At 36.1% G+C, this 24,521-nt stretch overlaps 1 protein-coding gene across 1 annotated transcript in view; it reads left to right on the plus strand.

Moving 5' to 3' along the window:
- LOC115211736 (protein transport protein Sec31A) overlaps positions 1-24,521 on the plus strand; it is a 71,808-nt gene that overhangs the window by 19,948 nt on the left and 27,339 nt on the right. The window contains exons 5-19 of the mRNA XM_029780389.2: positions 1,163-1,258; positions 2,731-2,868; positions 3,635-3,777; positions 7,542-7,653; positions 9,654-9,806; positions 11,966-12,088; positions 13,226-13,477; positions 14,771-14,845; positions 16,665-16,748; positions 18,191-18,253; positions 18,445-18,613; positions 19,922-20,100; positions 22,149-22,275; positions 23,708-23,850; positions 24,031-24,201. Coding sequence (XP_029636249.1) covers positions 1,163-1,258; positions 2,731-2,868; positions 3,635-3,777; positions 7,542-7,653; positions 9,654-9,806; positions 11,966-12,088; positions 13,226-13,477; positions 14,771-14,845; positions 16,665-16,748; positions 18,191-18,253; positions 18,445-18,613; positions 19,922-20,100; positions 22,149-22,275; positions 23,708-23,850; positions 24,031-24,201 — 2,028 coding nt within the window. The remainder of the gene's footprint in view (positions 1-1,162; positions 1,259-2,730; positions 2,869-3,634; positions 3,778-7,541; positions 7,654-9,653; positions 9,807-11,965; positions 12,089-13,225; positions 13,478-14,770; positions 14,846-16,664; positions 16,749-18,190; positions 18,254-18,444; positions 18,614-19,921; positions 20,101-22,148; positions 22,276-23,707; positions 23,851-24,030; positions 24,202-24,521) is intronic.

The raw sequence follows: 24,521 nt of genomic DNA on the forward strand, positions 1-24,521 counted from the left end.
TTGTCCTTGAAAGTGGAGGCAATGTGAGGCTGGTGTCATGTAATTAGCACGTAATAAGCACTTTTTGAGCGTTGGGCTTTGTGGAGGCAATGATAAATGACCAACAGCTTTGGCAATATTCTGTGCTTGAGAAGAAGACCCATCAAGCCAGGTAAAGTCATAGTTGTGTGGATATTGGTGTCGCACAAGTGGCACCCATGCCAGTAGCATGTGAAATACCCATTACACTCTCAGAGTGGTTGGCATTTGGGAAGGCAGCCAGTTGTAGAAAGCATGCCAAATCAGACTGGAGTCTGGTTCAGCCCCTCAGCTTACCAGCCCTGGTCAAACCGTCCAACCTATGTCAGCATGGACAATGAACATTAAATGATGATGATACACAAATCTATTCCAATTTACAAATGGTAAACATAATACAAATCTTCCTAAAAATGTCGTTATCTCTATTTTTGTGCCTAGATTTGCAAGCTTTTGCTGCCCAGTAGACTAAAGAAGAAAGATAAGAAATAATTTTTATCTTGTGCACAGTCACTTGTTTCTGTGATTAAAATATTGAATTACTAGCCACAAAATAAGAATTTGAAATCCTATTATCGGTGCAGGTGTAACTGTGTGGTTAAGATGTTTACTTCCCAATCACATAGTTCTGGGTTCAGCCCCACTATGTGGCATCTTGCGCATGTGTCTTCTACTATAGCTCTGGGCTAATCTAAGCATTGTGAGCGGATTTGGGAGATAGGAACTGATAGAAGCTCACTGCGTGTTTGTGTGTGTGTGAGTGTTTATGTTTGCGTCTCTTTGTCTTGATATCAGATGATATTTGTAAATGAATATCATTGTCATACAATCAATGTCATTCTTTTTCTGTATTCTCTGAGAACATGGGGGAAATATTACCTTGCTTGCAGACAAGTGGGGGTTGGCTTTAGGAAGGGCATCTGACCATAGAAAATCTGCCTTAATAAACTACATCTGACCCATGCAAGCATGGGAAAGTGGACTTTAAAAATGAGGATGATTATGTTTATTGTGATTTTGTTGTTTCAGAAAAGACTTCAGTTTACATTTTTGAAAATGTGTGACATTCCCAATTTTCAGTTTGTATGCATAAAATGATTTAAGTATTTTCATAGCATTTATATTTCTTTTATTTCTATTTTAGCCAAATTTATTAGCGTCTGGCGCTTGTGATTCAGAAATTTACATTTGGGATTTAAATAAACCTGACACTCCAATGACTCCTGGTTCAAAATCAATGGTGAGTGAATATCAATGAGTTTGATACAACTTAATTATTTTGTCATGTAATCACTTCTTATGTTAATTCCCTCATTAACTCTTGGGCATTCAGATTATTCTGTCAAATGTAACATTTATGTATTCACGCTGTTTTGAATCACTCATGCATTATCTTGTAGCTTTCAATGATGTGACTTTAATTTTAGAATAACATTGTTGGGTAGGTGTGAGAGACCAGATCTGACTTGTCTGAACATAAAACAGGTAGAATATTTTGGCAGATTCAAATGCTAAAGTGTCAAAGTATTGTTATCGTGGTACTATAAACAACTGCATCGTCATATTGCCATTACAACTGGTCACAGTGTCACCATCTATTGGTGTATGACTATATCACCACTATCATTGGTGGTGTCCACACCACTAGTGCTTAACAGTCATCAAACGGCACCATCACCACTGGTGATGGTGCTGTTCTGATGATGGTGATACTATTACACTCTCATCTCTTCTACTTGTATGTAAAGGCATCATCTCCACTGCATGTTTCCTTGTCTTGTGAGGCTGGATCTATACCTGTAAAGTCTACCTCCAAGGCACTGGTTTGGGCAACTTTTTATATGTAAGACCTGCTGTTGTCCATTCATGCAACTCTCTCTTCTCCACTCTAATGTTGTCCCTGAGAAAAGCAAAGGCCACAACGTCTGTAGTGCCGGTGTTGCCACAGATGCAAAGAGCCAGAACAAATGCTGCAAGACAGCTCAGTTAGCACTCTGACAAGCAGGGTTGTGGAATCAAATCAAAAAACTTTGACCCCTCTACTATTGGCACTTCCAACTCTGATTCCTCCTTATGTAATTAAGGGGTTGTGGTCTACATATCTCATAAAGCATATTCATACTCTTGTACTTTGAGTAGACTTATATGTTATAACTGGTTTATATTAAAGAATAAAGACATTGTGAGTTGGTATAGTTTTACCGACTCCCCCGTAATTGTTTCCGACACTGACTCTGACTCCACAGCCCTGTTAGCAAGTCCACCAATTCACTAGACTGGTACTTTATCAACCCTCAAAAGGATGAAATGCAAAGTTGATCTTGGCTGGATTTGAACTCAGAGCTGAGTGTTGGAACAAATACTGCAAAGCATTATATTCAATAGTAATTATTGCTAGAATATAATCTTACCTAAATCATTATATCATCCTTTAGATCTCCTTTTCCTTTAAATTCTGCATATATAGCATCATGATATTATCTTAGACCTTGCTTTGTCACTGATGGCTTTTATCTAGTGCTTTTAACTGTTATTTCTGAGGACAAAACAACTCTGTCCTCTTTGAGTTTCACTTAATCACAGAAATTTTGCTCTTCCACACACACACACACACACACACTCTCTCTCTCTCTCACACACACATTCACGTGTGTGTGAGCATGTATTACAGTTTTACAGTTGGTATATTACTTTGTTTCATGATTGTTTTAGCCTCCTGAAGAAGTGACTTGTATTGCTTGGAACTGTCAAGTTCAACATATCCTGGCTTCTACATTCTCGGCTAGATGTGTTGTCTGGGATCTACGGAAGAATGAGCCTATTATTAAAATTAGTGACAGTATGTCTGGGGTAAGTGATTTTGTTCTTCAACATTGATTTAAATCTAACAAATATGTAAACTTTTTTTTCCTCTTCCCTCTGATTCTGTCTAAGAATTTGTTTTATGCTGCCAGTGCTGCCTAACTGGCACCTGTGCCAGTGGCACATAAAAGGCATCATTCGAATGTGGTTATTGCCAGTGCTGTCTGACTGGCTCCTGTGCCAGTGGCACGAAAAAGCATCATTCGAGTGTGGTCAGTGCCAGTACTGCCTAATTGGCCCTCATGCCGGTGGCTCGTAAAGTACCCACTACACTCTCAGAATGGCTGGCATTAGGAAGGACATCCAGCTGTAGAAACCTTGCCAGATCAGATTGGGGCCTGTTGTAGCCTTCTGGCTTGCCAGTCCTCAGTCAAACCGTTCAACCCATGCCAGCATGGAAAGCAGATGTTAAATGATGTTGACTTTAGCTGTGTATTTGTTTCAGTATTTCAGAGAACATTTTTTTTAAATGCTATTGAGAAAGCTTTTACACTTCAAAAAACAACCTACAAACTTTTCATTTCTTGTAATTCTTCTTTTAATTTGGTCACATAAGTTTGTATGGATAGTTTTGTACTTCTTGAAAATTCAGATCTATAATTTGAGAGTCTAATGTGATAACTACTTAATAATTTTGTTTCTACTGTAATGATGTTGATAATTATTCGAAAAGAAACGTTTTACCCTCTGACATGATTTTTAAATGAATAATGTTTAAATTAAATAACTATTCAAGATGTTTATTTAATTTCAGATTAAAAGTAGATTAACTGCCTGGAGTCCGGATGTAGCAACTCAACTTTGTTTATCTTCTGAAGATGATCACACACCAGTCATACAACTGTGGGATTTACGTTACGCAACGTCACCTTTACGCTCATTTGAAAAACACCAAAGGTTTGTATAGTTCAGCAAACAGGCAAAATATGGAGCTGAGTTTCTTTATAAATACTGGAAAGCTCCTTTCTTGCATATGATTAAATATGGTTGTGTCGATGGAAAATTCTTGCAAATATCTTGGATTTATATACAGTTTCTGTATATGAGAACTCTAAGATATTTGCTTTTTTTAATTTCTAATATTTTCAACAACAAAAAAAACTCTGCCAATCTTTATTAATGTAATGCTTTTTTGTTTTTTATTTTCCCTGATTAAATGCCCTTCCTATCCCTAATTGTTTTATGTCGTATAGTGGGTGCATTTTATTAGGCCAGTAGTTGACACTGTCAAGATTAAAGAGTCCATTCCATTCCGTATTAGTCTTATATTCAGAGTTACTTCTCCTCTAAAGGAATTGCCTTTGTGTGACCTGCAGAGTTTACATCTTTTCTGTGCGATTTGTTTGGAAACTCAAAATTTTAGTTGGGTCACCTATACTATAATGGAGAATCTTGCATCTCCATATGTTGGGAGGAGGTTTGACTACTGATTGGAGGTCAATGCCAGTGCCACCTGACTGGCTTCTGTGCCGGTGGCACATAAAAAGTACCATCCAAGCGTGGTTGATGCCAGTGCCTCCTGACCGGCTCCCATATCGGTGGCATTTAAAAAGCACCATCTGAACATGATCAGTGTCAGTGCCCCCTGACTGGTTCCCATGCTGGTGACATGTACAAAGCACCATCTGAACATGGTTAATGTCAGTACCCCCTGACTTGCTCCTGTGCCAGTGACCTGTAAAAAGCACTATCCAAATATGGTCAATGCCAGTGCCCCATGACTAGCTCCTGTGCTGGTGGCACATAAAAGCACCTATGACACTCTTGGAGTGATTGACGTTAGGAAGGGCACCCAGCTGTAGAAACATTGCCTGATCAGATTGGAGCCTAGTGCAACCTGCTGGCTTACCAGACCTCAGTCAAACCATCAAACCCATGCCAGCATGGAAAGCGGATGTTAAACAATGATGATGATGATGATGATGAACTCAAGTTGTCTCTATGAAATCGGAGAGAGAAGTTAGTTTAAAAAAGTGGGTGAGGAAGTACTTGATGGTAGCATAATGTAGCTGTGACTTCAGCATCCTAGATGGGTCACCTTCACTATGGCTGAGAAATCATATCTTGCCATGATGTAGGTTACTTACTAAGGAGGTTTACAGTAGTAGCCTGATGGGGTACGACATGTTTGGACACAATTGTTTTGGCATTTCTGATTTGTTGCTGACTTATTTACCGTCTGGCGTTTTAATGTTTTCCTCGTTTTTCTCTCTCTCTCTCTATATATATATATATTTGCTTCTATATATTTACATGTGAGAGTATTTATGTTTGTGTATGTATAATGGTTCTCCCTCTCTCTCCCCGTCATTCTTTGTATATATTTGTGTATGTGTGTGTATTTGCTTCTAGTGGCAGAACATACTTTTACCAAAATAGTTTGAATGAAATTAAACATAGGCACAGGAGTGGCTTTGTGGTATGTAGCTTGCTTACCAATCACATGGTTCCAGGTTCATTCCCACTGCGTGGCACCTTGGGCAAGTGTCTTCTACTATAGCCTCGGGCCGACCAAAGCCTTGTGAGTGGATTTGGTAGACGGAAAAATGAAAGAAGCCCGTCCTATATGTGTGTGTATATATATATATATATGTGTATGTATGTTTGTGCTTGTCCCCCCAACATCACTTGACAACCGATGGTGGTGTGTTTATATCCCCGTAACTTAGCAGTTCAGCAAAAGAGACCGATAGAATAAGTATTAGGCTTCCAAAGAATAAGTCCTGGGGTTGATTTGCTCGACTAAAAGGTGGTGCTCCTGCATGACCACAGTCAAATGACTGAAACAAGTAAAAGAGTATGTCTTGTCAGCTGAGCAGCTAGGAATGTTTAGAGCACTCTGCTACCAGAGCTTGTGATGAGTGGTAGGTGGGGGGTTATCTTAAGGATATAAGAGAATAGAAAGGTAAAGTCAGCACCAGCAGAATTTGAACTCATAACATGAAGAGGTACTTCTAAATGCCACTGCAAGGCATTAATTTACAGAACTTTACCCATTCAGTCTTCAACTAACCTACATAAATATTAAAAATAATTTTGGGCAAAAATTTGATATTAGCTTAACTTGAGAGCAATCAGTTTATTGTAACATATGTTATTCATATGAATACATTATATAAAACTGTACAAACTCAATGAAATGTCCTTGCAATTTATTTCATTAAATTGATTTTTATAGATGAATTAAACATTTCAAAAATGAACAGTTTAATTGCAGAAAAAAAAAAATGTAACTTTCAGTCAATTTAAATTTGAATATTAGTTTCTGTTCTACTTTAAAAAAAAATTTTTTTTTTCATTTGGGTTTGAATTTCAATTCCAGTTTCATAAGTGTTTGGTTTATGAAAACACTTTTGACCTATTTGAATAGTTATATTTTATGCTCAGCTGTTAGAGTATTTATACTCATTTTGTGTGGACAAATGGATAAGTACTTTAATGTTACCTTTCTCTCTGTATAGTTTATAGTGCAATATAATTTACTCAGAAATATGACATAAGATAATATTTGTAACAATAATCTTGTTACAACATTCGTGTGATTGAGAGCTACCCATTAAACAACCTTAACTATGGATTGAAATCAACACAATAAAGCAAATTCAAATGTTTTATATATATATATATAGTACAAAGTAAGATAGAGGTTATGGTGTAACCCACTATGGGATATCATTTATCGAATATACTGTTGGTAAAGTACTAAAATTCTTAATACATAAATGTCTTTAATTGCAATGCAATTAATTCATTTATTGTATTAAACAAGTGAAGGTAAAGAAATATTTTTACCATAAATTTATAATACAAATAAGAAAATGGAGAAACAAATTTAGTTTGTTCATCAACTTACGGATATTATAATGTTAGATTATTTATTCATTTTACAAAGGAGGACATCAAAAGCATACAAAATATTATATAAATCAACAGATAATATAATAATACAAGTACAGATTTTAAAAGTCATATTATAAATTATTGAAATCCAGAAATTACTTCTTACAGCTGTTTCAGCCTATGGTCAAAAGTGAATCGAATATTCATTGCCTGTAGATGTCAACATACTAGGATTAACCCCTGACGAGGCCTATGGTTCTTTTAACATATAAGTATTATATTTTTTTTAAATGCCTACAACCCTAGTATGTTGACATCTACAGGCAATGAATATTCGATTCACTTTTGACCATAGGCTGAAACAGCTGTAAGTAGTAATTTCTGGATTTCAATAATTTATAATATGACTTTTAAAATCTGTATTTGTATTATTATCTTATCTATTGATTTATATAATATTTTGTATGGTTTTGATGTCCTCCTTTGTAAAATGAATAAATAATCTAAAATTATAATATCCGTAAGTTGATGAACAAACTAAATTTGTTTCTCCATTTTCTTATTTGTATTATATATATATATATATATATATATATATATATAAAAATAGTTTCCACCTAGGTTGACTTTGCCTTTCATCCTTTCAAGTCCAATAAAGTAAGTACCAGGGTTGATGTAATCGCCGAGTGCCTCCTTATCCCAAATTTCAGGCATTGTGCCTATAGTTGAAAGAATTATTATTAATATCATTAGTACATAATATATATATTATTCATAAATTGTTTTGGTTAATTAATAAAATGCTTAATTTTTTATTTCAGAGGTATTTTAAGTTTAGCATGGTGTCCTCAGGATCCAGATTTGCTGCTTAGTTGTGGAAAAGACAACAAAATCCTGTGTTGGAATCCCAATACTACAATTCAAGGTGGAGAAGTAAGTATTTCTTTATTTATAAACAATGAATATAACACTGTGCATACACTGAGATGTATCAGATAATTATTTCTACCCTAGGCACAAGGCCCTGAAAATTTTGGGGAAGGGGTCTAGTCGATTACATCGACCCCAGTGTTTCACTGGTACTTAATTTATTGACTCCAAAGTTGATCTCAGTGGAATTTGAACTCACAACATAAAGGCAAATAAAATACCTATTTCTTTACTACCCACAAGAGGCTAAACACAGAGAGGACTAACAAGGACAGACAAACGGATTGTCGATTACATCAACCCCAGTGCGTAACTGGTACTTAATTTATCGACCCCGAAAGGATGAAAGGCAAAGTCGACCGTGGCGGAATTTGAACTCAGAACGTAACGGCAGACAAAATACGGCTACGCATTTTGCCTGATGTGCTAACATTTCTGCCAGCTTGCCGCCTTAGATATATCATATAAGGAAAAATGCAGTTGTATCTTGATATACATTTGAAATAATCAGATGTATGAGTGTATATCAAACTTATTACGAAATAGATAAATAAATCATTTCTTAAATAATGAATTGTCTTAATAGCATTTTGCCATAAAGCTATTCAAATTTCACAACTTGCCAAAAACATTTTTCCAATAGCTATTTTTAGTAAATAGAAACCACTGTAAAACATGTGTACATCTTTATTTAATAATGGCCAATATAAATGTTGGTTGGTTACTTGTTTGATTTCTCTAATCATGCTTTAGAAAGAAGGGGAAAGAGATAGAGAGGGTTAACGTGCAGAATGAGTGCACATACAAGACTTGATTGCAGGCAATGAGTAAAGGAACACACATACACACACACACAGTGTCATAGTGACAAAGGAGGAGAGGAGGGAGTAAGTGCAGGATTTGTTATTGGAGAAGTTATTCAAATGAAAAATTTGTTATCTTTCATTTTTTTTAAAGATGATAAATATTTTTCACTCGAAAATTAGTATTCATTTTAGCATTTTGTATAAGTGCCAAGAAATTTCTTAAATTATAAGCATATGTATACCATAATTCCTGATATTGCCCATTGTAGCAAAAGTATACTTCCAAAGTTACTTGCCATCTGATGAATAAATACTAGTTTAAAATAAAGGCTTTTACATTAATGATTGGAGATATTAAACACTCTGCCATTAATTTCTCAATATCATTTGCAATGATGCAGTCTTTATCTTTGAGTTTCAGCATATCATCATCATCATCATTTAACATCAGTTTTCCATGCTGGCATGGGTGGGATGGTTTAACAGGAGCTGGTAAACGAGAGGACTGCACCAGGTTCCAGTCATCGGTTTTGGCTTAGTTTCTGTGGCTGGATGCCCTTCTTAATCCCAACCACCTTACAGAGTGTACTGGGTGCTTTTCACATGACAGACTAGGGGGCTCCGAAAGGGATCTCAAGGAGTAGTGTCCCAGCCTTCCTGAGCTAATTTTCCACCACATTTCTTAAAAATTGTGGTAGAGGCCTTGGTCTTGGGACCACTCATGTCTAGAAACTGAGGTTGGGGGGTAAGCAAGGATATGCTCCCCATAGAGAATCCAGCTCCAAAAAAGTTTCATGATAGCAAAGGAGAATGGGCACCAGCCAGCCCAAAGGTTGAGGTGGGCTGCACCTGCCTACCTCAGTTGCTATGGCATTGAGGTAGATCCAGCCACCCCCTTTAACGGGGACAAAACCTGGATTTAAAACACTGGATGATGATGATGACTAGCACAGGTGGTTTTTATGTAACACCAACACAAGTGCTTTATGCACGACACCGGCACAGGTACTCTGTACAAGGTGCTGACATGGGTGCTTCATGTGGGGCCAGCAGAGGTGTGAAATTAATATTTGTTACTCTTTTAAAATTAACTCATATTTTATGTTGCATATATCTCCAGAAAATGTGTTACTTTATTACATAATATTGTATTGTATAGTTTGACTTCAGTTTTTTAAATCTTTGTTCTGTTTTTAGGTTGTTTGTGAACTAGAAACCAGTAATCAGTGGAGTTTTGATGTCCAATGGTGCCCTCGAAATCCTGGAATTATTTCAAGCGCTTCATTTGATGGACATGTCAGCGTCTTTTCTTTGATGGGTGGAGGACATCCCTGTCAACCAACCAACAAGGTAATACTATTATGTAATGGCTGTAGATGGGTTGGGTGTCCAAATGTTTTCATGTCAGTCTTTTTTCAACAGCAAGACACAGTCTTAAATTAAAGTCCTCGCTTTGGACCTTTTGATCAGGAAACACTAAGTGTAGATGCAAGTATTATATATGAGTGTCTTGTTTTTTGAGGGTATGGGTTAACAAAGTTTACAGAGGACAGACTGGTGTCCACCAGATCTCTGCTCTTTCACCCCTTCTGTTCATTATACTCCTTAAATAAACCAAGTTCGGGACTAGTTGCACGTAGTTCATTCTAGATGCTTGTAATTTGGCTCTCATTGCAGAATCATTGAAAGAGTTGTTGAAAAGTTTTAAATGTAAATCTAAAAGTTAACGTATAAAAAACAAAGTGCTTGTTAGCAAAAGAGAACATAAAATCCCAGTCATTGCTACCTTTATATTACATTCACTTTTTTTATTGACATACATTCACTTTCTTTATTGACATAGGTTTGGTGGTTGTCACAATCCATTTCAGTTCTTATTTGGAATTAGTGTCTCCTAGATGAGTCATAAGGACCTTGTCTAGGTCATATGAATTGATTAGTGCCATTTGAAAATTGGTTTCCCTTGATTTGTAGAAAGTAAGAAGGAACTTGATACTGTGCATTTATTACAAGTAATATGTTACAAAAAAGGACTAGTGGGAGCTTTTGTTGGCTGACAGAGAACCAGGACTTGAGATGTAATAGTTGTACAGGAGTAATTAGCTGTAGCAGAACCTATAGAATAAAGCCTGTGAACTACTGAGAAATTCAGTAGACATAGTTTCTCGTTACAATTACTTAGATAAATTAATTAATGTTGGATGTGGTTGTAATGAAATATAGTAACTGAGGTAAGGAAGGAGTGAAAAAAGCTTGGAAATTTATTACATTTGTTAGCAGCAAAATGTTTCTGTCTTCTTGGAAAAAGCAAATTGTAAGAAGTTTTGATCATTTTTATGAAAACAAACTTTCAAACAATTATGATGATAATTTTATTAATTGAGTAGCTTAAAAAATTTGGATATTTGTATGATTCATTTGAATACATGTGTGATACCTCTCTGTAAAGTTAAAAAGCACCAGCATTACTTGTTTTCTGCTTTAATTACAATGAAGAATGTGTTTCATATATAATAATAATGAAACTATTGTATACAGTGCTCAGGTGCACCACAACTTGTCAAAAGTGCATATAAAGCATATGCAGTAATGTACAAATGTCTGGGAAGTGAACAGTGTATGAGTCACATACATGCTTGCGTGTGTGTATGGAGGGGAGAAAATCAGGTGTAGTGTTGGCGAATCTCAGGAAGCATGGAAGTTTTGAAGGATGCAGTGCTCCGACAACTAACAACTGATGCCGACAGTCTGTTCCATGCTTCAGCAACTCTTTGCATGACATCATTGACTCATCATCACCATCATCATCATTTGGTATCCATTTTCCATGCTGGCATGGGTTGGACAGTTTAAACAGGAGCTGTTAAGCGGGAGGGATGCACCAGGCTCCAGTCATCTGTTTTGGCATGATTTCTACAACCGGATGCCCTAATCTTAATTCATGTATATTAGTCTCCTTAATGAAGTACAATAACCATGTGATCAGCAAAGCAGTGACTGAAGCAAGTAAAAATAAAAGATGCAAAGGAGAAGAGAATAGTTAATGAGAAGATGAGCCAAAGAAATTTTAAAACATTAAAATTGAGATCAAACTGATCAAGTAACTTTACATGTAATGTTCCAAACAACGCTTGCTGATATGTTAGGAATTATTGATATTACTGGCACCTGTGCTGGTGGCATGTGTAAAAGGATTCGAGCAAGGTCGTTGCCAGTACCGCCTGACTGGCCCCCGTGCCGGTGGCACGTAAAAAGCATCCACTACACTCTTGGAGTGGTTGATGTTAGGAAGGGCATCCAGCTGTAGAAACTCTGCAAAATCAAGATTGGAGCCTGGTGCAGCCATCTGGTTCGCCAGCCCTCAGTCAAAATCGTCCAACCCATGCTAGCATGGAAAGCGGACATTAAACGATGATGATGATGATAGTCTGATATAAATTATGTGCATATAAAAAATACTTTTCTATCTTCAATGTTAATATCTGATCTACTTTTTTTCACCTGTCTAGGTTGCTGAATCATTTAATACTAATGTGTTTCCTGACCAATCTTCATCACAAACTACACCAGTCATCATTCCATTGCAAAAACCCCCAAAATGGCTATGTAAACCTGTTGGAGCAACATTTGGGGTAAGGATTATTAATCTATTTTTTTTATGCTACTGTGTTTATCCTTTGTTAATTACTTTACCTTTGAATAAGTCTTGTGCTGAATGTGTTGGCTATTTGATATTGGCTTCATTGATCCTATTAACAACAGTACCTGCAGCTATTTTTATATTGTGGAACATGAAGTATCCATCCAAGGGTTTCTTTTAGCTTAATATTCGACGTGCCATTATCTATCACTTTATCTGCTTTGAGTTCCACCATTAAATATAATTTACTTAATATTTCTTTTAAGTTTCTAAATTTTCATAATATAAAAAAGTACCATCTTATTGTACAAGTCTGGCAATAGACACTATTTAAACTTTTGTTACTCTTTGTGACTATTTCTGTTGTTAATGCTCAAAAAAAAAGAGGTCAGAATATTGTAAATGTCTCAATCTCCTTCCTTGAACAATTGAAACTTTTATGACTGTGTGATCAAGAATTATGTGGCATTTTGGGCAATTATCTTCTACTTTAGTGTTTGTCTGTGGAATTTGGTAGGTGACACTTGAAAGATCACTGTGTGTGCACACATATATGTTTGTGTTTACATTCTTTTTTCCATGCTAGTATGGGTTAGACAAATGACTCATTGAAGCCTTGTTTTGCAACCTGATGCCCTTCCTGTTATTTCTGTTATTTTCTATTTTAACCCTTTCGTTACTGTATTTATTTTGAGATGCTCTGTGTTTCTTTCAATTACTTTAAATATAACAAAGAATTTATTACAATAACTTAGTTATTATTAAGCTAATGTTAGGAACATAAATTGTGACTAAAGTTTGGTGGAAGATTTTAATTCAAAACTTATAAAAACAAGACATTTGTACAACAGAGCCACATGTAGTTTCAGCTGGATTGGTATCAAAAGGGTTAAACAATTTTTAGTCTTTTTTTGTTTTTCTAACTAAAAAAATTACGGAGATGTACTTGCATAGCAAGTGATTTGATCTGAGATCATGTGCTGAAACGAAACAATTGCAGCAGGGAAGGTGTTTGTAAGCCATTTAAGAAACACACAAAAGCCGTTCGATTCACTTCAACATTTAAGTTTAATTTGTCAAAATATTTTCGTCGCTTTAACTAAAAGAATTGATATTTGCTTGTTTTCAGTTTGGTGGTAAGCTGATAACTTTTGAACACATTCGAGGAACTGTCAATCCCAACCAATCTCCTGCAGCTACACAAATGCAAAGCCAATCTCGAATTGTTTGTATCAGTCAAGTTGTTACAGAGACAGATTTGTTACATCGATCGAACCAGCTTCAAAATGCTTTAAATAAAAACGAAATTGTGGAATTTTGTTCAATGAAAGCTGAGAATAGTGTTGATTCTATGGAACAAAACATCTGGAAGTTTCTCAAGGTTTGTCATTTAAACAAATATTTCTGTTATTTTTGCTTCACACCATTTTGCTAATCTTTGTTGGCCTTTAAATATTAGGAGGTCAGTATCAACATAGATTGTTTAAATTGTCTGTTTGCTTCTTTTCTTTTTACTTTTTCTTTTGCATTTTCTTCCAGTACAAATTTGTATTGGGAAAGCATCAGATCATCATCGTCATCGTTTAACGTCTGCTTTCCATGCTAGCATGGGTTGGACGATTTGACTGAGGCCTGGCGAACCAGATGGCTGCACCAGGCTCCAATCTGATCTGGCAGAGTTTCTATAGCTGGATGCCCTTCCTAATGCCAACCACTCCGAGAGTGTAGTGGGTACTTTTACATGCCACTGACATGAGTGCCAGTCAGGTAGTACTGGCAACGGCCACACTCAAATGGTGCTTTTTATGTGCCACTTGTACAGGAGCCAGTCCAGCGGCACTGGCAACGACCTTGCTCAACTGGTTTTTAGATGGGTAGTTTATATCACATCCAGTACAACAAACTTCAGTATTAAACATCTTGTTTGTTAATAAAGAGGAATTTCATGCATTTTGCCCATATTCCTTATGCCATGTAGTGTCTGCAATCATTCTATGATGTGCCATCATTATCATTGTTTTTCTTTTCTTTTCTTTTCTATGTTGGCATGGTTGGGATGGGTCTTCTTCATCATCTGCCATACACAGCAACAGAGAAAACTATCCATCTTTGTCATGTATGTCATGTTTTGTGGCATTTATTTTACAGCTTGATGCCCTTCCTACAGATTGAACTAAGTGTTTTTTATCATGCCACTGGTACTAGAGAGAGAGTCTGTGACAGGACTGAAAAATCCTTTCTCTCTTGTATCAGTGTTTTAATTCAGAATTACTCTTCTTATAGATAAGTTACCAATATAGGGGCTTTCCTTCATTTTGTTGGCATGGCTTTTACCTCTGGTTGCCCTTCCTATCACCAGTTATTTTACAGCATGGCCTGGCTATATTTTATCATGCTATTGGTACCAGACCAAGATTCTTCCTCTACCCTACATTGCTCTCTGGATATTCATAACTTAAACAAGCAGTGCCAATGGTTGCTAGTGTCACAATCCCTCTGATATCACTATGAATCTATGTACATGTGAATGTAAGACATTCAAAGACCAGTTTACAAAACCATGTATATTATAATTATTGAATTCAAACATAATTCCTTTGAAATTAAATCTTTTATTTTGTTATAGTTATTTTTTTATATAAAAATTAAAAAATTTTTTTTTTTTTTATTTCAGTCAAATTTTGAAGAAGATCCAAGATCTAAATTCCTTCAGTTGCTTGGTTATAACAAAAATGAACTTGCCCAAAATGTAAGTTTTCTGAGAAAATTTTTCTTAATTTCTATACTTTGGACTTTCTGCAACTTTACAATTACAAGAATGAATTTTATAATTAACAAAAATGAACACCATAATTTTGGGTTTCAGCTCCTACAACTTAGATATGCAGTAACTTTGATAACTTCATAGTCAGTGTACATATTACCTATTTTACTTCATATTAAAATAATTAAATATCCTGTTTCAGTTATTTATTCTCATATGTCATATCTCTTTTACACATCTATTTACTTCTCCCATCATTATACCAGAGATGTGTGGAGGCGCAATGGCCCAAAGGTTAGGGCAGTGGGCTCGTGGTCATAGGATCGCGGTTTCAATTCCCAGACTGGGTCTTGTGAGTGTTTATTGAACGAAAACACCTAAAGCTCCACGAGGCTCCAGCAAGGGTGGCGGTGTACCCTGCTGTACTCTTTCACCACAACTTTCTCTCACTCTTTCTTCCTGTTTCTGTTGTATCTGTATTTCAAAGGGCCAGCCTTGTCACACTCTGTGTCACGCTGAATCTCCCCGAGAACTAGGTTAAGGGTACACATATCTGTGGAGTGCTCAGCCACTTGCACGTTAATCTCACGAGCAGGCTGTTCTGTTGATCGGATCAACTGGAACACTCATCATCGTAACTGACGAAGTGCCAACAAATACCAGAGATGTATTGTATGAATCCATTCCAAATTCATTGAAATAAAGTGATTACTTTTTTGTGAAATTATAAAATTTAAAATATATTCTGATTTAAGAATTGATTGATGAGTGTATTTTCAAATTCAGACGTTTGTTCTAGATTTGACATTTTAGTGACTTCTATTTTCTTGCACAAATAACTTATTACCCAGAATGGATCAATAGATTGACACAAATAGAATAGTGTATTCTGATTCAAACCATGCAATATTTGCATTAGGATGTAAACCTTAAGGTGTTAACTTTTTCACTATTCTAGTTCAATTTGTATATCACACAAAAGAGAAAATTAAATAAAAAAGAAAATGAGTTATATATTTCAATAATATTTATTTAGGCTAGCTACAGTTCAGATGAATGTAAATATATTTTGTGAGATCTGGAAGGGGCAGCGCTAACTGGACTCAGCCTTGGCTTCATCAACTGGGTGTAGATGAGGGTGTTAGATTTTGAAAAACCCAGATACCGTTCTTGAGATATTGCTTTATACCTCACACTTTTATAAAGCCTTAAAGCCGTTCTCTGCTATACTGTACACAAACTTGTGTGTTGCTGTTGTGAAGGCTAAAAAAGGCAATTTCATTTCAATTCCGGGTGAAATTTTCCCAGTGTTTTTATCTGTTGTATTTACTGGCAGAGCTAACTAGAAGAATCTTCTCTGGTTACTGATCCTGTTATAAAAAGTAGACCAATTTTGCTTAACACAGCATCATCTTAAAAAGTGGACACATTAAACAATGGTAATCTTAGATGCCTCTAAAATGATGGGCTAGTCATTGTTGGAATACTTTTGATCACAGGTCTATTCAATCAGACTTTATTTGGGGCTAAATAACAACTAGGGGATCATGGAGAAGTAAAATAATGTTTATACAGAGCTTTACCAAGTAACTATCATACCATTCTAGTGCACATTGTTACATTTGTAATGAATTTGTGGATGTTATGATCATGGATAGTTCTACATGTTACCATCCATTGGAGGTGATTCTATCCGTAACCACACATTGTCACATTAAAATATATCTTTCCCAAAACGTTACTTTTAATACCAGACAATATTTACCTCATATTTAAGATTTAAAATGGTTATTTGTTTCTGTAGGTATTGAAGCATGTAAGCCTGAATGAGGATCAACAAGGTGTAAATGCTGCAGAATTAGCTCAGAAAATGTCACTCTTGGATACTGTAAGTTGAATAATTTTTTTATTGTACATGTTGTGGCAGTTGATATTTTTTATGAAAATAGTAAATTGTTTGTTGAAATTTTAGATTATATCATTTCAATAAAGTTTTGCAGAATTTTATAAATGACATTCCTTATCAGTCCTTAAATCCATTTTCTCCATATTTGGTTGGATTTCTTGATACTGCATTCTATGGCCAGATGCTATTTCTGATGCAAATCCTTATTTTCAAGTAAGGTATCTTATTCCGCTAGCCTTCAGCACATCAAATTACTTAGCTGCAGGACATATTGTTTTTGTGGGACATAAGCTGGCCTCTTCACTGCCAAAGTAGTGTCACTGCATCAATGCAATTACGTGTGTATGCACACAAACACAATACAACGGACTTCTGTACTGTTTCCATCCACCAAATCTCACTTACAAAGCATTGATCAACCTGATGCTGTAGTAGATGATACTTTGCTCTAGGTGCCATGCACTGGAGTTGAACCCAAAACTGTATGGTTGTTAAATGAAGACCTTAACCACATAGCTATGCCTGCACCTAGAGATTGTGCTTATAATATTTAAATTTTCCCTTCTGAAGTGGTTGCCCATCAAAGTACTAAGTGAGTTTGGTGTTGCTAAAATTCAGTGATCAGATAAGAATTAATGCTTTCAATGTGAAAGGACAGTAAGCCATATCATTAGCTAAATTAACCAAATAGAAAAATGTTGGTCATATCTTTCTATGATACTTGTAAGCTTCTTAGACCTTTCTTTTTAATTGTTTGTAGTTTTAGCTTATGTGAGTGTAAATGTCTTTACACATATAACTGGTTACAAGTGCTTCTTTGTATGTATTCACTTGTGCTTGCCATTTTGGCTACTTACAGAGATGTATGTTTATATAAATGTAAAGTATTATTTACATTTGACGGATATTTGTCCTCATCTTGTTTGTTGTTAACACAACATTTCGGCTGATATACCTTCCAGCCTTCATTAGGTGTCTTGGGGAAATCTCAAACATGGGTTCTCATTCCTAAGGTATTTTTCAATGTTATTATTATTCAGGTCACTGCCTGGAATCGAACTTGGAATCTTGGGGTTAGTAGCCCACACTCTTAACCACTACGCCATATGTCCACAGCATATGGCGTAGTGGTTAATAATAATAATAATAATAATAATAATTATAATATTAATAATAATAACATCAAAAAATACCTTAGGAATGAGAACCCAGGTTTGAGATTTCTCCAAGGCACCTGATGGAGGCTGGAGGGTATATCAGCCAAAATGTTGTGTTAACAACAAAGATGTGGACAAATATCCGTCAAATGTAAATAATGTACATAATTCTTCATCTCTTAAATATAGAACTGTAAAATGTAAAGTATGTTTACACAAATGTAATGTGTGTTTATGTATGTTTGAATAATTTTGTTTTGATTTCAGGATTCCATAGGACAGGGTGGTTTGCCTCTGAGTGGCCAAGGTTCCCCTAGTGTTGGTTCAAAGGTACTGTAATATTCTTTCAGAAACATAAGGCAATGTAAGCTCTAAGGCAAAAAATTATTTTCATAAAGAGAGAAAGAGATCCAAGTCTAACAGATTTTTAATTTACTGATCTTTAAATACATTTCAAATCTTTTTATATATTGGAATTTTAAGCAATTAAATGTCTTATTTCAATATGGTTTTCTTCACAGACTCCTAACAGTATTGGAGAACCATCTGAAGCATCTTCGTTATTTGAAGATATTACCTTGCAACAACGGAATCTGTCTGGATCACAATCCCCAATGCCTATTCCAGCTCATTCAAGTTTATCAGATACATCAAGCTCAAGAACTCCCCTCACAATATCCACTAATTCAGGTTTGTATATTGTCTTATGGATCTTTACCTTTTGACCGACAGATTTAAAAAATAATTTTTTGTAACTAAACACTTTCAAACTTCGGATACTGGTAGAATGTGTCATATAAAACATCTTTTACTCTTAGCATTTTTGAGAAAAACTTATATTTACAAAGTTATTTCACGTTAAAGTTGTCGTATTTCGGTAATTTTAACCAATCAGTGACGTGTATTCAGCTGAATAAAATTACTGCTGTTGTTTGTCAACAAGAACTTCTGGCGGTGTATATTACGTTTGTCACTGTTATTTATGACAACCCTAACCCTAAAACCTTAAAACCTGTACAAACGCACGAACGATGTCATAAATAACAGTGACAAACGAAATATACACCGCCGATAGTTGTTGTTGACAAACAACGGCAGTAATTTTATTCAGCTGAATACACGTCATTGATTGGTTGAAATTACCGAAATATGACAACTTTAATGTGAAATAACTTCGTAAATATAAGTTTTTCTCAAAAAGATGTTTAAATGACACTACCAGTGTCCGAAGTTTGAAAGTGTTTAGTTAATCTGTCAGTTAAAAAGTAAAGATCCTGTCTTATATTTATTACATGATGATAAAGAAATAGAAATGTTCCTTGAAGTTTTTCTTTTAACTATATATATTTACATAATTTCATTCTCATAATAGAATTCATTCAAAATTATTGGTGATATTAGTTTACTTCATTGAAAGTTTGAATACTTTAATAACTCTAATTTCAGCAGCAAATGCTGTGGAGGCGCAATGGCCCAGTGGTTAGGGCAGCGGACTCATGGTCGGAGGATCGCAGTTTCGATTCCCAGACCGGGCGTTGTGTGTGTTTACTGAGCGAAAACACTTAAAGCTCCAAGAGGCTCCGGCAGGGGGTGGTGGCGACCCCTGTTGTACTCTTTCGCTCCAACTTACTCTCACTCTTTCTTCCTGTTTCTTGCCCCCGACTTCCTATGCAACCGCTGAGCCTGGATGCGCATTCATCCATCCATCGATGCTCTTGGTGTTGGGGGTTGACCTGCTTTCTATTCTGCGGGTCTTACGAATAGCAAAGGACCACGTTTTGGACTTCTCCCACTGGGACAAAGACTGCTTTGCTCAATAAACAAACAAACAAGCAACAAATGCTTTATTTTTCCGCATTGTCAGCCTGCCCATCCATCCAGTGACATTTATGAAATAGGATAATCCAGTTTACTGATTTATGCTACATAATAACTTGCTGTGTATATTTTGAATAAGATGCATTAATAATTACAAAGTAATAATTCTTTTTATTTCAGATGCAAATGGCTTGCTTAGTCAAGCATTATTAATGGGCAATTTTGAAGCTGCAGTTGAGATGTGTCTTCATGAAAATCAAATGGCTGAAGCTATTTTACTTGCCATAGCAGGTGGTCCCGATTTGCTTCGACGTACACAGAATAAATATTTCAGCACTAATCACAGTTCTTTGAGCCGAGTAAGCCAACTTTCATATTCAGCATAATGTCACCTGTGCCGGTGGCATATGTAAAAAGATTCAAGTGAGGTCATTGCCAGTACTGCCTGACTGGCCCCGTGCCGGTGGCACATAAAAAGCACCCACTACACTCTTGGAGTGGTTGGCATTTGGAAGGGCATCTAGCTGTAGAAACTCTGCCAGATCAAGATTGGAGCCTGGTGCGGCTGTCTGGTTTGCCAGCCCTCAGTCAAAATCGTCCAACCCATGCTAGCATGGAAGGCGGACGTTAAACAATGATGATGATGATGATGATGATAACATCCCTTAAAAATGGACATTTCTATGTACCAGGGTGCAGAAATCAATATCATTAAAAGCAGTGTTTTGGTAATACAGCAAACATCTTTATTTGGCAACTGTATGTTCAATTGACCTGGCCTTATTTTAAATGGCTGTCATCATCATCGTTTTTTTTTTTTATCCATTTCTCATGCTGGTATGAGTTGGGTGGTTTGACAGGATCCAGCAAGCTGCAGGGCTGTGCCAGGATCTAGTGTCAGATTTGGCATGGTTTCTATTGCTGGATGCCCTTTTTAACGCCAACCACTTTACAGTGTGTAATGGGAGGGGGGGTTGTGCCACTGGCACTATTGAGGTTGCCAAGTAATTTGCTAGACAGAAAAACAAAGCAGGGAAAGGTGTAAAAATATATAAAATATAATTTTTAAAAAACTAGCTTGCTTACCAACCACATGGTTCCGGGTTCATTCCCGCTGCATGGCACCTTGGGCAAGTGTCTTCTACTATAGCCTCAGGCTGACCAAAGCCTTGTGAGTGGATTTGGTAGACAGAAACTGAAAGAAGCCCATCGTATATATGTGTGTGTGTATATATATATATATATATATATATATATATATATGTATGTGTGTGTATATGTTTGTGTGCCTGTGTTTCCCCCCCCCCCACATCGCTTGACAAACGATGGCAGTGCGTTTTCATCCCCGTAACTTAGCGGTTCAGCAAAAGAGACCGATAAAATAAGTACTAGGCTTGCAAAGAATAAGTCCTGGAGTCGATTTGCTTGACTAAAGGCAGTGCTCCAGCATGGCCACAATCAAATGACTGAAACAAGTAAAAGAGTAAAAAAGAGAGAGTAAATGGGGTGAATGTTTGAGAGAGATAGAGCTGGCTTTATGCCAGTTGTTGAGAGGCTAAAGTATGACAGGGTGACAAGCAAAGGTGTCTTGCTATAGAGGAGATACATGGCAATTTTTATTTTTCAAAGGTGGTAAAAATTATATTGCCCATGTCCATTTGGACATTTTACATGAGAGCTGTTGCCATCTTTCGCACATTGTTGAATTCAACATCAAAATTAAATTAGTGTTATGCAGAATTAGGATTATAACCCATGTCCATTTGGATATTTAACATGAGAGCTGTTGCCATCTTTCGCAAATTGTTGAATTCAACATCAAAATTAAATTAGTGTTATGCAGAATTAGGATTATAACCCATGTCCATTTGGATATTTAACATGAGAGCTGTTGCCATCTTTCGCAAATTGTTGAATTCAACATCAAAATTAAATTAGTGTTATGCAGAATTAGGGTTATAACCCATGTCCATTTGGATATTTAACATGAGAGCTGTTGCCATCTTTCGCACATTGTTGAATTCAACATCAAAATTAAATTAGTGTTATGCAGAATTAGGATTATAACCCATGTCCATTTGGATATTTAACATGAGAGCTGTTGCCATCTTTCGCAAATTGTTGAATTCAGCATCAAAATTAAATTAGTGTTATGCAGAATTAGGATTATAACCCATGTCCATTTGGATATTTAACATGAGAGCTGTTGCCATCTTTCGCAAATTGTTGAATTCAGCATCAAAATTAAATTAGTGTTATGCAGAATTAGGATTATAATAGAATAGACCAAAGATCAATTTCTTTCATTTTGTTCACAGTATATATTTTTTTAATTGTTGATTTTTATATACATATATATATAAAATAAATATGCTGATTTGATAATGGTTATTCTGTTCTTCTTCAGTTAATTTCATCAATTGTGACTCATGACTGGACTCATGTCATTCAAACCTGTAACCTGGAGAACTGGAAAGAAGCTCTAGCTGTACTTATAACATATACTTCTCCAGAAGAATTTTCTTTTCTATGTGGTAAGTTATAATTTCAATTATTTACTTGACTTTTCTTTAGTGTTCATGATCATCATTATTGTTTTAACAGTTACTCTTCCACACTTGTTGCGCCTGATGAAACTTGTTTGAGGTAGGTTTTCTATTGTTGCATGCTTTTCCTATTGCCTACCCGCATCTGTCTCCAAATGAGACAATATTTCCTATAGTTCTTCGAAAAACCAGCAACCCAATGGCTGGGCATGTTTTCATGAAAGATTGCAAATAAGTGACACCGTTTGTCTGATTGGTGACTTTGTTTGGTGACCCTTAAAATGTCAAGTCAAAGAAAAACATCAGACACATGCGTGCACTCACACATACACATATATCTCTCCACACACACACACAGAGTGTTTTTTATCCACCAAACTCACTCACAAAACATTGGTCACCCTAGGTCTATAGTAGAAGAAATTTGCCCAAGGTACTTTGCACTAGGATTGAACTCAAAACTATATGGTTACAAAGTGAACTTCTTAATCATATAGCATGCCTTAATTTTTTTTAATATTCTGAAATACTTTATGTTGTTGCAGTTGGTCCTCCTGTCTCCTATCATCATCATCATCATCGTTTAACGTCCGTTTTCCATGCTAGCATGGGTTGGACGGTTCAACTGGGGTCTGGGAAGCCAGAAGGCTGCGCTAGGCCCAGTCTGATCTGGCAGTGTTTCTACAGCTGGATGCCCTTCCTAACGCCAACCACTTTGAGAGTGTAGTGGGTGCTTTTTATGTGCTACCTGCACAGGTGCCAGACGAGGCTGACAACGGCCACAATCGGATGGTGCTTTTTACGTACCACCGGCACAGAGGCCAGTCAGGGCGGCGCTGGCAACGGCCACATTCGGATGGTTCTCTTACGTGCCACCAGCACTGGTATCACAGCTACAATTTCCATTGATGTTGAATGATTTCAAACAAACCTATAATCAAAGTCGTCCTTTCTTTTTAAGATGGTAGGGTGTAGTTTGAGTGAAATTTGACCTGTATAGGCTCTCTTGTTGGCTCATACATCATCCTCAGCAGCATTTAGCATCTGTTTTCCATGCCGGCATGGGTTGGACAGTTTAACAAAAGCTGGCAAGCCAGAGAGCTGCACCAAGATCCAATTGTCTGTTTTGGCAAGGTTTCTACAGCTGAATCCTTTCTTAACACCAACCACTTTATAGAGTGTACTGGGGATTTTTTACATGACACCTGCACAGGTGTTTTTTGTGTGACACCAACATGGGTGCTTTTTATATGACTCCAGCACCTATTTGTAATTGTTTCATATAAAACTTCTAAATTTCCAATTTCAATTTAATTTTCAGATTAACTCTCACAACTAAATTAGATTTTGTATCTCTTCTCATTTTTTTGTTTGCAATAATGAAAATATAATGAAATGTTTTGTTTTTTTTCTCCTTTAGATTCCTTGGGAAGTCGACTTGAAGCTGAGAAGGAATCATCAGTCAATGCTAGTTTGTGTTATATTTGTTCGGGAAATGTTGAAAAACTTGTTGAAAATTGGCAACAAAATTCACAGAATGCAAATGAGCCCTCAGCTCTTCAGGTTAGTATAACTGATAAAGGATTTTATATCTTTTTTTAACTTGTCGGAAATTGCAGGAAAAAGGGAAAATTTTGAAGTTTTTCAAGTTAAGACAGAGAATAATGACATCAACGGTGACTACAAATGTATACATTGACTAATTGAAATATTCTATTTTACAATCTTTTCTTTCGATTTTAGGACCTGGTTGAAAAAGTCATGTTATTACGCAAAGCTGTTGAATTTTCTCAAGGCCAAGAAATACCAATAAAAGAAGGATTAGTTGCTGATAAACTTTGCAAATATGCCTCAATTCTTGCTGCACAAGGAAATTTGAATACTGCCATTAATTACATGAACTCATTTCCAGGGGTAATTATGAATTAAATTTTAAGTAACAGTATCTTCTTTAGTAAAAATGGAACATTGATTTATAGTATTGTTTCTATCTGAAAGTTATCTCTCTATATATATAAACGGCAAAATGTCTGTCTGTGTGTGCGTGTCCTTTATACAAATCCACAATTTTTCAGTTAGAGGGCTCACACTTTCTATGGTCATTCAAAACCGTCCAAGGGTGGTCGTGCACATCTTTACATTTCTCCAGTCACCCCGCAAAGCCATTAAAAAAATCAATAGAAGTGACATTTTTGTGAATTTTCTATCCAAAACCCAATCAAAATGTCCAAAAA

Source organism: Octopus sinensis, linkage group LG5 (genome assembly GCF_006345805.1).
Source record: "Octopus sinensis linkage group LG5, ASM634580v1, whole genome shotgun sequence".
Lineage (NCBI taxonomy): Eukaryota > Metazoa > Mollusca > Cephalopoda > Octopoda > Octopodidae > Octopus > Octopus sinensis.